This window comes from Pelophylax lessonae, assembly GCF_965119305.1.
Source record: "Pelophylax lessonae genome assembly, chromosome: 4".
NCBI classification, from domain to species: Eukaryota; Metazoa; Chordata; class Amphibia; order Anura; family Ranidae; genus Pelophylax; species Pelophylax lessonae.
This window is the reverse complement of record NC_138771.1, coordinates 205,392,913-205,409,334: the sequence shown is the minus strand read 5'-3', so window position 1 is coordinate 205,409,334 and position 16,422 is coordinate 205,392,913. Positions and strand designations below refer to the sequence as shown.

General features: G+C 44.6%; 2 protein-coding genes across 2 annotated transcripts in view; both read right to left on the bottom strand.

Moving 5' to 3' along the window:
• Positions 1-16,422, bottom strand: part of TBC1D22A (TBC1 domain family member 22A) — an 860,932-nt gene that overhangs the window by 680,242 nt on the left and 164,268 nt on the right. The gene's annotated exons all lie outside the window — the stretch shown is intronic.
• LOC309554569 (uncharacterized protein) overlaps positions 1,060-16,422 on the bottom strand; it is a gene marked incomplete at both ends in the record, with an annotated part of 80,275 nt that continues 64,912 nt past the window's right edge. Inside the window, one exon of the mRNA XM_082256306.1 lies at positions 1,060-1,241. Within this exon, the coding sequence (XP_082112432.1) occupies positions 1,060-1,241 (182 nt within the window). The remainder of the gene's footprint in view (positions 1,242-16,422) is intronic.

Below are 16,422 nucleotides of genomic sequence, written 5' to 3'. Positions count from 1 at the left end.
GATTTAGTGATAAGTGGGAATGAACACAGATTAGTTATCTGTTTATTGCTTTCAACTATCTGTTTTCAGTTAGCAATAAAGCAGTTTCTATTCTGTATAATTTTGATTAATGCTATGTTTCTCTGTATCTTTAATTTACTATCCTAATGTTCAGCAAAGACTGCATTCAATGTCAGAAAACGTAATGCCACACGTGTGCTACTGTATATCTTTTTACACTTGTTACAGGCAACGGCTGGAAAAGGTATTTATGGAAAAAATTGATATGAGACCTATATGTACAAATTACAGTGCACTTGTAACAGACCGCAGAGAAATAACTATCTACGAGATGAACTTTTAATGATCCCTACATCCGTTCTCACTGCTTTCTAATAGCATAGCTCCATTAAGTAGGGTGCAATAAAAAAATATATTACACATCCTTGAAAACATGTAAAAGTCAAATAGCTTTTTCGTTTCCTTGTTGCCTGCCATCTTATAACAAAACAATGTTATTTCCCTTTGTAACCATAATCTTCAAAGTATTTCCAATAAGACTTTTTTGGCACAGAAGACTCGCATTTGGCACAACAAGCCCTCCGCATTCTTTCCTGAACTATTCTGCCATTTGGTAAAGCTTTCAGTATTTGCCATTTGGGAATGATTTCTTGCACAGATGCAAAGTTCCTCTGTCGACTGACTCAAAAACAGCAAGATAAGGCTTTGTTTGTTCCTTGGGGGTAAACTTGAAAAGTCACCAAGGGCCCCCAGGACACTACTAATCTAGAGAAAGGAAAAAGAACAATCTGTGACAGAAAACAACTAACCCTAAGAAGCCGCTTTCTTTATAAGACCATTTATTAACAGATTTTAAACTACATAAAAAAGCCAAAGTAGTGTAGTTGCTCATGGCAGCCAGTGTCCTTGTTTTAGAAGACAGATGATGCAGGGTGTGCTGCTTCGTGTAACATCTCCAATTTTAATAAATCCTTACTGATTCAGTTCAGGAAACAAATGATGTAAACAATTGATTAATGCAGAATTTGTGGTTTTATCCCCCCAAGGACAGTTCTCAGTTCACAATGAATCAGTAAAGCTGAAATTGAGATAAACATAAAATGCTACAGCTTTAGTGGCATCAATTAAATGTAATGCGGTATTCCCCACGTTGTACAGCAAGCTGGATCCTAGAAAAATCTTTGACTGTAGGGATGCCTGGCTTTGAACTTCCACTGCTGCAATGGGTAACAGCTTCAGATCTTTAGAAAGATTAGTGTTAATAAAGTTTATGAAAAGAACCCGCCCCTTACTCCTCCAATAAGAAAAGTTTTTTCATTGATACTGCTGTTCTCCCTGATGACCTTCAAGTCATTGTAAAGTCTCAATTAAAAAAAAAAAAAAAAAATGTTATACTTACCTCTTCTGTGCAGTTGGTTTTGCAAAGGGCAGCTTGGATCCTCGTCTTCTTGGGTCCCTCGTTGCTGCTCCTGGTCTCTCCCTCCTATCGAGTGCCCCTAAAGCAAGCAGCTTGCTATGAGGGCACCTGACCCGAGCTGCAACTCTGTGTGTCCATTCAGACACCAAGCTGCCATTCGGCCCTGTCCTCTCTTTCTCCTGACTAGCTAACTGACTTTGATTGACAGCCGTGGGAGCCAATGGTGCCGCGGCTGTCTCTCAGCCAATCAAAAGGGAGTATTCCGGACGGCTGATAGGATTCATGGACATCGCTAGACAGAGATGGAGCACAAGTATTAGGGGGTGCTGGGGAGGCTGCTGCACACAGAAGGCTTTTTATCCTAATGCATAGAATGCATTAAGATAAAAAAACCTTCTGCCTTTACAACTCCTTTAAGTGGTCAACCATCACAGCAGCAGAAGTTCAGAGCCAGAAAGAGATCAGGCATACCTGCAGGATCCAGCTACTTGCACAATGTGGTAGATACTTCAATAAAGGTAAATAATGTGACTAAAGCTGTAAGGGTTTTTTTTTTTAGGTTAAACTTCAGCTTTAAAGTGTTACTAAACCCACAACAGTAAAATCAGTGTGTATATGCAGTAAAGCATGCTTTTTATGCTTTCTGTGGAACCTAAGGGGTTAACCATACTGGGTGAGAGGATGGCCAAAAAGTTAGAGGGGCTTTTAAACTAGGTGATGGGGGGGGAGGGTACAGATGTAGAATTAGCCAACGGGGAGCAAGATTCAGAGGGCACAAATGGGAACATTAATGGTACAGTGTTCAGAGTTCCTAAATCCAAGGTGGGAATGGGGAAAAATCACAAGAGCAGCCTAAAAACAACATCAAATAAGGATATGGAATGCAACCGGTCAAAATTACAAGGTTTGTATACCAATGCCAGAAGCCTGGCCAACAAGATGGGAGAGCTGGAGCTGCTGATGTTTGAGGAGGACTTAGATTTTGTGGGTATAACAGAGACTTGGTTCGACAACTCTCATGATTAGATGGCGACCATTCAGGGGTATTCCCTTTATCGCAGAGATAGAGAAGGTAAAAAAGGGGAGGGGTATGTCTGTATATTAAGAACAGTGTACAGGTAAATATGAGGGATGATATTAATAATGGAGCTGTGGACGAGGCAGAATCCCTACGGGTAGAACTTAAAAGGGAAGGCACTATAGGGAAGGTAATATTGGGCGTATGCTATAGGCCCCCCAGAGGGAGGAGGGGGAGGCGGACCTCCTTTTACAGACAGGATTGGCAGCAAAGATGGGAAATGTCATTATAATGGGGTATTTTAATTATCCAGATATAGACTGGGCAGAAGGAACCGCGCATTCAGCCAAGGCTCGGCAGTTCCTAAATGTTTTGCAGGACAATTTTATGGGTCAGATGGTGAACACACCGACAAGAAACAATGTGGTACTTGACCTACTGATTACCAACAATACAGACCTGCTCACGGATATAGAAATACAGGGCAACTTAGGAAACAGTGACCATAGGTCAATTAGTTTCAGTATTAATTATAGTAATAGGAAACACAAGAGTAAAATAAGGACATTGAAATTCAAAAGAGCCAATTTCCCAAAACTGCGCTCGCTGCTAGAAAATATCAAATGGGATAGAACCCTGGGAACAAAGAACACGGAGGAGAAATGGGAGTGCTTCAAGAGCATACTAAACAAAGGGATTGGCCAGTGCATTCCAAAGGGAAATACATTTAAAAGAGAAAAACTGAACCCTGGATGGCTAAACTCCAACATAAAAATGCATATTAATACTAAAGAAAAGGCCTTTAAAAAATACAAGGCTGAGGGGTCATTGGCAGCATTCAAGCATTACAAAGAGTGTAATAAGAAATGTAAAGGCGAAATCAAGGCGGCTAAAATAGAACACGAGAGACATATAGCGGAAGAGAGTAAAAAGAACCCCAAGAAATTCTTTAAGTATATAAACAGTAAGAAAGCGAAGCAAGAACACACTGGCCCCATAAAAGACAAAAAAGGAAATCTAGCCACAAGGACAGAGAGAAGGCGAAAGTGTTAAATAATTTCTTCTCTTCAGTCTTCACAAAAGAATCGGGGGGCTACACTAACCCAGCTTGGAATGCTAAAATAAATAATACACCTCAGGAAGTACTGCCATGGCTAACAGAAGATTGGCTAACAGAAGATAGACTTGGAACCAAACTAGAGAAACTTAACATAAATAAATCCCCGGGACCGGATGGCTTGCACCCGAGGGTTCTTAAAGAGCTCAGCCAGGTGATTGCCAGACCATTACTCTTGATCTTTAAGGATAGTCTACAGATGGGTATGGTGCCAGCTCATTGGAAAAAAGCCAACGTGGTACCAATATTTTAAAAAGGGCAGAGATATATCCCGGGTAACTATAGGCAAGTCAGCCTAACATCAGTAGTCTGCAAGATTTTGGAGGGGATGCTAAGGGACCACATACAAGACTTTAGTAATGAAAACGGTATTATTAGTAGTAATCCGCATGGATTCATGAAAAATCGTTCTTGCCAAACCAATCTATTAACCTTCTACGATGAAGTGAGCTGCCACCTAGATAAAGGTAAGCCTGTGGATGTGGTGTATCTGGACTTTGCAAAGGCCTTTGACACCATTCCCCACAAACACTTACTGTATAAACTAAGGAATGTAGGTATGGACCATAGGGTGAGTACCTGGATAGAGAACTGGCTCCAGGGGAGAGTCCAGAGGGTGGTGATAAATGGGGAGTACTCGGATTGGGCGGGTGTGGAAAGTGGGGTTCTATCCTGGGACCAATCCTGTTTAATTTATTCATAAATGATCTAGAGGAGGGGATATCTAGTACAATCTCAGTATTTGCGGATGATACTAAACTAAGCATGCTAATATCTTCTATGCAGGATGTGGAAACCTTACAAGCGGACCTGAACAAAATAATGGGATTGGCAACTACATGGCAGATGAGGTTTAATGTTGAAAAATGTAAAGTAATGCGCTTGGGCGTCAGAAAAACGGAAGCAAGTTACTCACTAGGGGGGAAACCTCTGGGTGAATCTAAGATGGAAAAGGATCTGGGGGTCCTAGTGGACAACAGGCTTGGCAGTGGCATGCAATGCCAATCTGCTGCAAGCAAAGCCAACAGAATACTGTCATGTATAAAAAAGGGGATTCATTCCAGAAATAAAGAGATTATTCTCCCACTCTACAAGACTCTGGTCCGACCACATCTGGAGTATGCTATCCAGTTTTGCGCACCGGTCCTCAGGAAGGATGTGCTGGAACTGGAGAGAGTCCAGAGAAGGGCAACAAAAATAATTAGGGGAATGGAGGGCATCGGCTATGAGGAAAGACTACAAGCACTGAACATATTCTCTCTGGAGAAGAGGCGATTGAGGGGGGGATATGATATCAATGTACAAATACTGTACTGGCGACCCTAGCATAAGGAACAAACTTTTTAGAGAAAGGGAATACAATAAGACACGTGGCCACTCACTAAAACTAGAGGAAAAACGGTTTAACCTTAAAATACGTAAGGGGTTCTTCACTGTCAGAGCAGTAAGGATGTGGAATTCGCTTCCACAGGCAGTCGTATCAGCAGGGAGCATCGATAGTTTCAAAAAATGATTAGACGGGCACCTTAAAGACCACAGCATACTGGGGTATACAATGTACGGTTAACAGCAAACACGCACACGCATCACAGGTTGAACTGGATGGACTATGTAACTATGTAACCCTCTGCATTGTGTAGAAAGGATGTTTGATCCTGTCTTCTCTGATCCTCCCCTTCTTCAACAGGCCCCAATCCCTCTCCAGATAAGACAGAACCTTTGGAGCCACTCTGTACATGCTTAGTTTGGTGTGTATTGCTAGAAAGTTTGTTTTTTCATTGGAGGGTGCATGTGATCAGCACAGGGCCAATCAGCACGGCCCAGACAGAGGGTCAGGGGTCCTGCAGCCTCATAAGACAGTCAGAGAAGAATGAAAATGCTTTAACCAAAAACTCATAAGTCACAAGACTATGGACAGCTGATGAGAAAAGGTATTTAGCAGTTTATATTTAGCAAAATAATTGCATTTCTATGTTGTGTACTGTGGGAGACCAAATATAGTGAATGCAGGATCCTAGGTTTAGTAACACTATGGTGAAAACAAAGCAAGAGCATGCACTGTTTTATATAACACCCTAATTCACTTAATCACATAATGCCTTATATTAAAACTGAACTGAGAACACTTAAGCATATTTGAAAATAAGCCCATGAAACATGTAGGAATAAATTAAACATCCTGCAGCTGTTAAGTACATAAAAAAATGGGACATGGGCTCATCAATGTGTGTTTTCATAAATTCTGTAAAAAGAAATTGAGATTGTTTTTACAGCATGCATACAAATTATTGCTTAGTAAAGTGATTTAGATGTCCTATTTTTGTTAAAATAAGACAGTGACAGAATGTCTCAGTAAGGGATTGAAAGAAGGTTGAGAAAATGTTAAGAAATATAACGGCTATGTGTCCGCCCAATCAGACACAAGAGTTTTTAAGTGCTCACTTTCTGCACCAGTAATAGACACTGTCTTGCATTAATCTGTAAAGTATTTATTTTATTGATGGCGGAACTTTAATCGACAATTTAGTCTTCACAAAAGAAACCGTAACCTAGACTGTAATGTTAATTTTAATAACAGGTCAAAGGATGCACCCTCATGGTTAACAGAAGACAGACTCAGAATTAGACTGAAAAGTCACCGGGACCAGATGGCTCAAATCTGAGGGTCCTTATAGTGGAACTTCCGCTTTAAATACTCCTGACCCCCTGACATGCCACATTTGGCATGTAATTTGTTTTTTGGGGGGGAAGCGGGTACCTAGATTTCACAGGTACCCACTCCCACTTCCGCTCAAGCCGAAGTTACCCTTCCTACCTGCAATCTTCTGGGACACGTTACAGGTCCAAGAAGATTGCCTGGCCATTCACAACACGCAGCGAGACTCGCGCATGCACAGTGCGCACCTTGAAGCCACAAGGTGTCACAGCTGGGTGCCCACACTAGAGATGCCGGCGCCGCCAAGAGGAAAGCTAGAGGAGCGAGGCTTCAGGCGGCCACATCACTGGATCGTGGGACAGGCGAGTGTGTGTTTATTAAAAGTCAGCAGATACACTTTTTGTAGCTGCAAACTTTTAATAAACACAAAACCGAGTGGAACTCCACTTTATGGAACTCAGCCAGGTGACAGCCAGACCATTGTTCCTAATTTTTATGGATAGTCTACTGACAGGAATTGTACCAACTGAATGGAGAAAAGCCAACGTGGTACCAATACTTAAAAAAGGGTCGAGATATATCCCTGTAAGCTACAGGCCAGTTAGCCTAACATCAATAGTCTGTAAGCTATTGGATGGGATGATAAGGGACTATATACAAGATTTTAGTAATGAAAATGGTATGATTAATAGTCAACATGAATTCATGAAGAATCGTTCTTGCCAGACCAAATTATCAACCTTCTATGAAGAAGTGAGCTGCCATCTAGATAAAGGAAGGCCTGTAAATGTGGTGTATCTGGATTTTAGAAAGGCATTTGATACAGTTCGCCACAAACGTTTACTGTGCAAACTAAAGTACATCTGTATGGACCATAGAGTAAGTATCTGTATTAAAAACTGGCTTCAGAGGTGAGTCCAAAAGGTGGTGATAAATAGGGAGTACTCAGAATGGTCTGGTGTGGAAAGTGGAGTCCCATCAAGGATCTGCCCTGGGACCAATCCTGTTTAATTTTTACATAAACGATCTAGAGGATGGGATAAACAGCTCAATCTCAATATTTGCAGACGATACTAAGCTAAGTAGGGCTATAACTTCTATGCAGGATGTGGAAACCTTACAAGAAGACCTGAACAAAATAACGAGGTGGGTATCTACATGGCAAATGAGGTTTATTGTTGGAAAATGTAAGGTTTGACCTTAAACTGCATAAAGGGTTCTTTACCATCAGAGCGGTAAGGATGTGGAACTCTCTTCCACAAGCAGTGGTATCAGCAGGGAGCATCAATAGTTTCAAAAAATGATTAGATGAGCACCTTAACGACCACAACAAAGGAGTATATGATGTACTATTGACAGCACATGCACACTCATCATAGGTTGAACTGGGTGGACTGGTGTCTTTTTTTCAACCTCATTATGTAGCTAGGTTTATATATTGGTGATCATTTGCACCTTATGGTTTAAAAAGTTACAATTAGGATTTATTTGGAAGCGCACATATATAAAAAAAAAAAAAAAAACACTGTCTACCAATGTATAGAAAAAAAGGGTATTAATCGCGCTAGGCTCCTAAACGAGCAGCAACTTAAAGTGTGACAAACACAAAATAGAAATAATAAAAGTAAGTCGCGCTAATATATTACATATCACCCTTATGACCATCAAACTTCACATGGATGTATATCTTTAATTTTTTATACAGTATTATGCTATGGGGCCTGTCATTTTATTTTTCATGGATTTGGGCCAAGTGTGCCGAGTTTCCTGGTCCTAAGGAGCTTCCCAATTCGTCCTGCTGTGAAAGAAATACACCTTTTGAATTGGGCGTTTGATGATATACATTCTGGTAAGAAGTTTGTACAGCCAGTGGTCTTCTCCCAGATTTATATTCACTCAAGAATTATTTATACAGGGACTTTTTGGACTTGTTGCTCACATTATACAAGTTTCTTCTACTATTGAATTATATTGACACATGATTTATGAGTTATTATACTCATATGTAGCACCTTTGTCACTGGTCATAAGGGTGATATGTAATATTTTAGCGCGACTTACTTTTATTATTACTGTCTACCAATGTTTGAAAGTATTGAACTTGTTATTCAGGCACTGACTTCTCTTAAATAGAAGCTAGCTTTTAATAGTAATTAAAAGTACCAGAAGCAGAGATGGCTCTTGACAGAATCACAATATGCTAAAAGCTAAAGATTTTATTTATTGGCAAGATTAGGCTGCTGCAAAAAAACTGCTGATAGTGAAGTCTATCTCATCACCAACCAGCAGGCTTCAACATACAAGAGCAGAATTGAATTTATGAGAGAGTGCCAAATGCTTGTATCTGGGATATAAGAGTAAATCTCCCACGGACCAGACTAATATGCCCTCACCAGAGCTGGATCAGGCACAAAGATCTGAATATTTATGAGCAATTTGTGTCCATGTGAAATTTTTTCAGCAGGGCAACCTGCTACATGCTTTGACCTCCTAGAGCCAAAAAAAGACAGAAATACCTGATAGGAATTCAGAAATTTCAAGGGCAAATACATCCCTGAGGCAAGACCAATGTCGTCTTAACAGAACTATCACATTTAAGTGGAACTGGTCTTTAAGATAAGTCAAGATAATTGCATGATTTGGTAATCAAGTCTCAGTTTGTCAAAAATCCTCTGGTCAGAGGTGCTTATCAGCGCAAAGCATGTATACCAAGACAATGTTCATTTCCTGGACAATTATTTCCATGTTTCCCCAATATATTACTATACATAAGTATTTTATTTTTTAAATATGTAGGCATTAGTTGCTTTCAAACTACTACTATGAAGAAAAGGCAGCCAAAGGAAGCTAGCCATGTTATTTTTAATACGTTAATAGCTAGAGGAAAACCTTTCCCTTGCTATTATAAGAGATATCACCTTGTACAAGTAAGGTGAAAGTTGCCTTAGCATTTCTAACACTCAAGTCATTCCAAATAACATATACTGTAATGCTCACAGACAGATATCCCAAAACCTATTAACTTATCACACAATTTCAGGTCACGTTCATCTTCCAGTAAATATTTGGGTCTTAACTCCTTGAGGGCTGCAACATTACTAATGGAAAGCAGTGCAATCCCAAGTAGTATACTCTCCGCACCAAAGGGGTTAATCTAATGTCTTCGTGCACACCACATGCTACAGCTTGTTTAATTTGTTTCAAAGCTTGTACACATCAAAAATGACTATGAAACCTACTTGTTTTATTCCCTTGGTTCTGATGTACTTTATTGATTTCAGTGGAAGCGTACAGATGATGGAAGTATCTCTGACTTCACCAAACTGTGCTAACAAATATCTCTGTCAAAAGACAGAGCTTTTCATCATTCCTATTTGAAACTGTCAAACACGTTTCTTCACTTTGCTGCATCATTTTCATTTGAACATCTATAATGTAGTCGTCTTAATAGCTCTGCTTTGACTAACTGAATTAAAAGTTACACTAATATACAGGCCTTTTAGGATATTCCTATAATACGTGTACTAAAACTTTTTGTTAGTTCTTACAGTTACACTTTTGAAAATCTACCTTCCTAAAGTGTCACTAAAGGCAAAACTTTTTTTTTTTTTTAAATAGAGTAGGGGGGGGGGGTTATAACCTGTATATTTTTTGTTTTGTTTTTTGCCATATTGGGGATATTTTACTTCACTTCCTGCCCCCTAGCCAAAACAGAAGAGAAGAGAAAATCCTCCTAGGGAATCCCTAGGGTTCACCACTGTCACCAGAACTAGTGTCCGCATTGGAAGATTTTCCCTCTAATACTGTTCCGAATGTCAAAGACAAAATTTAGGATTTTCTTTTACTTTCACTTTCAATGACAATGGTAAACAGGACAAAGAGAGGGTGTGAGAGCACGTGGTTGCAGATCCAGCAGGGTGACCAACATCATCGGTGGCTGAATCCGATTCAGAGTCTGATTAGACAAATGATGAAGGGGAAAGCGGGGGCACTTTTTGCTAGCCCATCACCTGCAAGCTACTTCCACGAGGGACACAAGGGACTCGAGGACTGCAGTCAGTGCATGATGGATGGTTGGGCCCCGGAGGGCCGCGCAGCTTCAGAGAGGGGATCAGGTGGGGAAATGTGCTCCAAAGACTCCATGAGGTCCAGGGGGTCAGGGTTGTCCCTTAGCAGTGTAAAACACTGCTAAGGGACAACCCCCACCACGCTGGCAGCATTACCCAGTCGCCAGGCACAAAGCACCAAGTGATCCTTAGCAGAGAGGGAGAGGATCCCACCAGACTCACCCCCCGCAGTGACAAACAACTGCAGCCACCAGGATAATTTGCACTACACATGCAGCGATCAGGAACTAAAATGATCCAGGAGTCAGCACCAGGGGATGAGGAGGGGCTCCCACCACTGTAATCGCCGCCCACAGGGCTCCGCTGTCTTGGCCACCACTATTTTCAATGGCAAAGCACAGAAAAATGGCCGTTGGACTACACAAACATGGCTGCCGTGTATAGAACACACAGGTTACAAGAAAATGGCGGTCCTTTGCGGCACGTCGAGGCATTACAGGGACCCAGGATTGGGAGACCAGGCCTCAAGGACAGATCCAAGCAGAAAGGGGGGTCCCTGGCAGGAGCCCCCATCAGGTACAACCCTCGCACAGTCAATCGCCCGTTTGCCGGTGGCGCACCCCCCCTCCCAACCCCATCGCCAGTCAGCGCCCTGCCCCCACCCCAGGAAAGTGGCCAGACCACCCAAACAGCCCCAGTGTATGTGGAAGGAGGGGTGCAGGATGAGGGACTCTGCAAATGGGGGTGCCTGCGGGAAGAAGAGGAACCCGGGTGTCCGAATGTCCCAGGCAGGGGCCCAAGCTCACGCCAAAACCCTCAGGCGGAGAGGGGGGGGCAGCTACTCACCATACCAGGAACCAGGCGGGCACCACTCCAGACAGAACCCCTCTCCTTCGAAATGAGGGGCTATTGGCCAGGAGAAATGCTGTGATTTGGGCCAAGAGCCGGTCGTTTAACTCGAAGGCCAGCCCCTGTCCAGTGGGGCTATGTCACGGCAGACCTAGCGCAGGGCTGAGGTCTGTGCACGCACGCTAGCCAGACTGGGGTGACCACTGGGTCTAGCTAATCCAGCCCGTCGCCCAGTCTGGCAGTTGATTCTGGATCTCACAGGAAAAATCCAGGAGGAAAACATTTTCTATCGAAAAAATTTTGCCAGCAGCAAAGATCCCAGCAAGGAACTAGGTCCTTACTCCTGACTAGGAAGAAAAAAACTGAGTGGCTATAGCAGAGAAAGGAGTATACGTCCAGGGACTGCCCATGGGTGTAGCCAGAATTTTTTTCTGAGTGGTGTCCTACTCCTGTAGGTGGCAGTATAGCCCAATGGCTATGAATATCAGGGGCTGTGTCCATCAATGAACGAAAGAGAAATGCAGATTTTGGCCTTTGAATACTTTTAAGTGCAGTGAAGGGGTTTGGGGGGTCATTTAGACCCCAGACCCCTCCATAAAGAGTACCTGTCACTGCCTATTACTGTCACAGGGGATGTTAACAGATCAGATACAATTGGAAATGTGTTGCATGCTAAAGATTCCTAAAGCTCTTAAAAAGAGTAAAGTTAGCACTTGATGCCTTTTTGGAGAGCAGTAGCATGCTCCCTTCGCAAGGAGGTTTGACCAGGTCCATTTCTGATATTTGTTGCTTACAAGTTAAAATCGTTTTTTTTTGCTAGAAAATTACTTAGAACCCCCAAACATTATATATTTATATATTTTTTAGCAGAGACTCTGGAGAATAAAATGGCGGTTGTTGCAATATTTTATGTCACGCGGTATTTGCGCAGCGGTCTTTCAAATGCAATTTTTTTTTTTAAACAATACACTTCACTGAATTAAAAAAAGTTAGCCAAATATTTTTGTATAATGTGAAAGATGATTTACGCTGAGTAAATAGATACCCAACATGTTACGCTTTTAAACTGCACCCACTCGTGGAATAGCAAAAAACTACAGTACTTAAAAATCTCTATAGATGACCCTTTAAACATTTTAATGGTTACCAGTTTAGAGTTAAGAGGAGTTATTTTGCTAGAATTTTTGCTGCTCTCGCTCTAATGATCACAGTGATTTTCGCAAGTGCGATTTGAAGATTGTTTGCATTTCTGAGTGCGACTTACGTATGATTTTATTTGGCACGGGGGCACACGGAGACAGGTCGCTTTAAAAAATTATTTTTTTTTTTTTTTTGACAGGCACTTTTATGAGGGGGATCTTAGGATTAAAAGACCTCCAAACCCCTCCTCTGCACTTCAAAGTTTTCAAAAAGCCAAGATCGGCTTTTTTGAATACTTTTGATTTTTTATTGAAGACCCATCTGAAAAGAAAAGAATTTAAAGTAAAAACAGCCCTCAAGAGGGATAAGCCGCTCTTAAACTGTAGCCTGCAAAACCTTGCGGCAAAAAGAAGCATCCACAGATACCAAAGTATCTCCTTTGTAGAATTTTGTGAACGTATGCACCGACGACCTAGTGGCCACCTTGCAAACTTGCGATATTGATGCTTGATGACGGAAAGCCCAAAAAGTACTCAGCACCCGAGTAGAATGCACTGTGAAAGGGAAAGGAGGAACCTGACCTTTAATGGAATAGGCCTGAGTCGCCGTCTGTCTAATCCATCTGGAGATGTAGCCGAAGAAGCTGCCAGCCCTTTCCTTGGTCCATCTGGAACCAGAAAAAGCGAGTCTGACCTCCGAAAGGACTCCGTAGCTGCCTCCTGCAGCTCCGTATGCAGTATCTAACACCATTTTAAAAACAGGGCCATCAAACAAAAATGTTCAATATAAATTTACATCTGTTCAGTTTTTATGATCATGCCATTTTATCAACATATATTATGACAATAAAGATAAATGAGTTAGGCTGTTGATAAAATATCAGGATAAAATACCCAGGATGCAGTCATTATCACGGCGTTTGTTGTTTATCGTTAGGATAATTAACAAATGAAAATTATTAATTTACAGATACAGTGTAAGTATTCTATGTGTGTGTAATAGGTGTTGAGTAAACACTATTTTTTCTTGCACATCTTTTTGCTTCTTGTGTTTGGTCGTTTTATTCTATTACTTTATACTGAAAAGTGCTACTAAAGTGGCTTATTTTAGGTGAACATCAAAGGTTCCAAGACATCTACCATGAACTCCATATCTCTTCACTGAGCTCTGATGACAGAACTGAAAGGCTTTTAAATGTACTCAAACTACTACTATTTTTATTTTATTTTTTTTGCACTGCTTTTTAAACACACTTCTTAAAGCGGAGTTCCACCCATTTTTTTAACTTTCTTTAGATAGTTCAGGCATTACTATTACATTTACCAATCGTAGTAATTTTTTTTTTTTTTGCAATGTAAATACCTTTTATTTTCAATTTTTGTCTGCCGCTGTAATGGCGGACACTTCGGCGATGACGTCATTCGGCGATTGCAAGGGTCCCTGGGAGAGCACTGTAATGCATCCCATGACTCCTTGCGAATCGCCTAGGGACGAAATATCGCGTTATTTGAAAACCGGAAATGACGCGATTAGGCGGAGCCTAGCATCATCACCGGATCTGGCTTGAAAATCACTTTCCATCGGAGACACACAGGGTTGCATGAAGATCGGTCTCCCCTGCGCAAGTGCCATATTTCGGCAAAACAAGCCGAGCACCGAGCCGTTACAGCAGCATAACCCTTTGATGACTGAGCGGATGGAGCTGAAGGGAATACATGTCTTCACGGCTACAGCGGGCAGAGAGGAGAGGAGGGTGAAGGTGAGCAGGTGTGTGGTAGTGGGATGGTGGTCTGTCAGTGGGGGGGTGCTATAGTAGTAGTGGGATGGTGGTCTGTCAGTGGGGGGTCTGTCAGTGGGGTGTGAGGGGAGTGGGTGTGTGGTGTTGGGATGGTGGTCTGTCAGTGGGGGGGGGGTGCGGCAGTGGGGTGTGAGGGGAGTGGGTGTGTGGTGTTGGGATGGTGGTCTGTCAGTGGGGGGGGGGTGCGGCAGTGGGGTGTGAGGGGAGTGGGTGTGTGGTGTTGGGATGGTGGTCTGTCAGTGGGGGGGGGGGGTGCTGCAGTGGGGTGTGAGGGTAGTGGGTGTGTGGTGTTGGGATGGTGGTCTGTCAGTGGGGGGGGTGCTGCAGTGGGGTGTGAGGGGAGTGGGTGTGTGGTGTTGGGATGGTGGTCTGTCAGTGGGGGGGGGGGGGTGCGGCAGTGGGGTGTGAGGGGAGTGGGTGTGTGGTGTTGGGATGGTGGTCTGTCAGTGGGGGGGGGGGGGTGCGGCAGTGGGGTGTGAGGGGAGTGGGTGTGGTGTTGGGATGGTGGTCTGTCAGTGGGGGGGGGGGGTGCTGCAGTGGGGTGTGAGGGGAGTGGGTGTGTGGTGTTGGGATGGTGGTCTGTCAGTGGGGGGGGGGGTGCGGCAGTGGGGTGTGAGGGGAGTGGGTGTGTGGTGTTGGGATGGTGGTCTGTCAGTGGGGGGGGGGGGTGCTGCAGTGGGGTGTGAGGGTAGTGGGTGTGTGGTGTTGGGATGGTGGTCTGTCAGTGGGGGGGGTGCTGCAGTGGGGTGTGAGGGGAGTGGGTGTGTGGTGTTGGGATGGTGGTCTGTCAGTGGGGGGGGGGGGGGGTGCGGCAGTGGGGTGTGAGGGGAGTGGGTGTGTGGTGTTGGGATGGTGGTCTGTCAGTGGGGGGGGGGGGTGCGGCAGTGGGGTGTGAGGGGAGTGGGTGTGTGGTGTTGGGATGGTGGTCTGTCAGTGGGGGGGGGGGTGCTGCAGTGGGGTGTGAGGGTAGTGGGTGTGTGGTGTTGGGATGGTGGTCTGTCAGTGGGGGGGGTGCTGCAGTGGGGTGTGAGGGGAGTGGGTGTGTGGTGTTGGGATGGTGGTCTGTCAGTGGGGGGGGGGGGGTGCGGCAGTGGGGTGTGAGGGGAGTGGGTGTGTGGTGTTGGGATGGTGGTCTGTCAGTGGGGGGGGGGGGGGTGCGGCAGTGGGGTGTGAGGGGAGTGGGTGTGTGGTGTTGGGATGGTGGTCTGTCAGTGGGGGGGGGGGGGTGCGGCAGTGGGGTGTGAGGGGAGTGGGTGTGTGGTGTTGGGATGGTGGTCTGTCAGTGGGGGGGGGGGGTGCTGCAGTGGGGTGTGAGGGTAGTGGGTGTGTGGTGTTGGGATGGTGGTCTGTCAGTGGGGGGGGGGGTGCTGCAGTGGGGTGTGAGGGTAGTGGGTGTGTGGTGTTGGGATGGTGGTCTGTCAGTGGGGGGGGGGGGTGCGGCAGTGGGGTGTGAGGGGAGTGGGTGTGTGGTGTTGGGATGGTGGTCTGTCAGTGGGGGGGGGGGGGTGCGGCAGTGGGGTGTGAGGGGAGTGGGTGTGTGGTGTTGGGATGGTGGTCTGTCAGTGGGGGGGGGGTGCGGCAGTGGGGTGTGAGGGGAGTGGGTGTGTGGTGTTGGGATGGTGGTCTGTCAGTGGGGCGGGTGCTGCAGTGGGGTGTGAGGGGAGTGGGTGTGTGGTGTTGGGATGGTGGTCTGTCAGTGGGGGGGGGGGTGCGGCAGTGGGGGGTGAGGGGAGTGGGTGTGTGGTGTTGGGATGGTGGTCTGTCAGTGGGGGGGGGGGTGCTGCAGTGGGGTGTGAGGGGAGTGGGTGTGTGGTGTTGGGATGGTGGTCTGTCAGTGGGGGGGGGGGTGCGGCAGTGGGGGGTGAGGGGAGTGGGTGTGTGGTGTTGGGATGGTGGTCTGTCAGTGAGGGGGGGGGGGGTGCTGTAGTGGGGTGTTTTCCTCTGTCACTTAAAACGATTGATTTATTTATTGATTTTTTTTTTTTTTTTACAGGCCCTTGGGATTGAGGATAGAGCTGAGAGATTGACGTGCGCTACTCTCCTGTTTCCTGGAAACTCCACAACACTCATTTTCAGGTAATTTCACAAAAAAAAGTCTCTCGCTCTCCATCTCTCTCTCCCTCACTCTGAAACATTGATTTTTTTTTTTTTTCAGGTACCAGGGATTGAGGATAGAGTGCAGGGATTGAAGAGTGCGACTCCTGTTTCCTGGAAATTCCATAACAATTTACAGGTATTTCCTCAAAAAAGTCTCTCCCTCTGTCTCTCTGTCACACTCTCACTCATTGTATTTTTGTTTTTCAGGCACCAGGGATTGAGGATAGAGCCGAGGGATTGACGTTTGCTACTCTCCTGTTTCC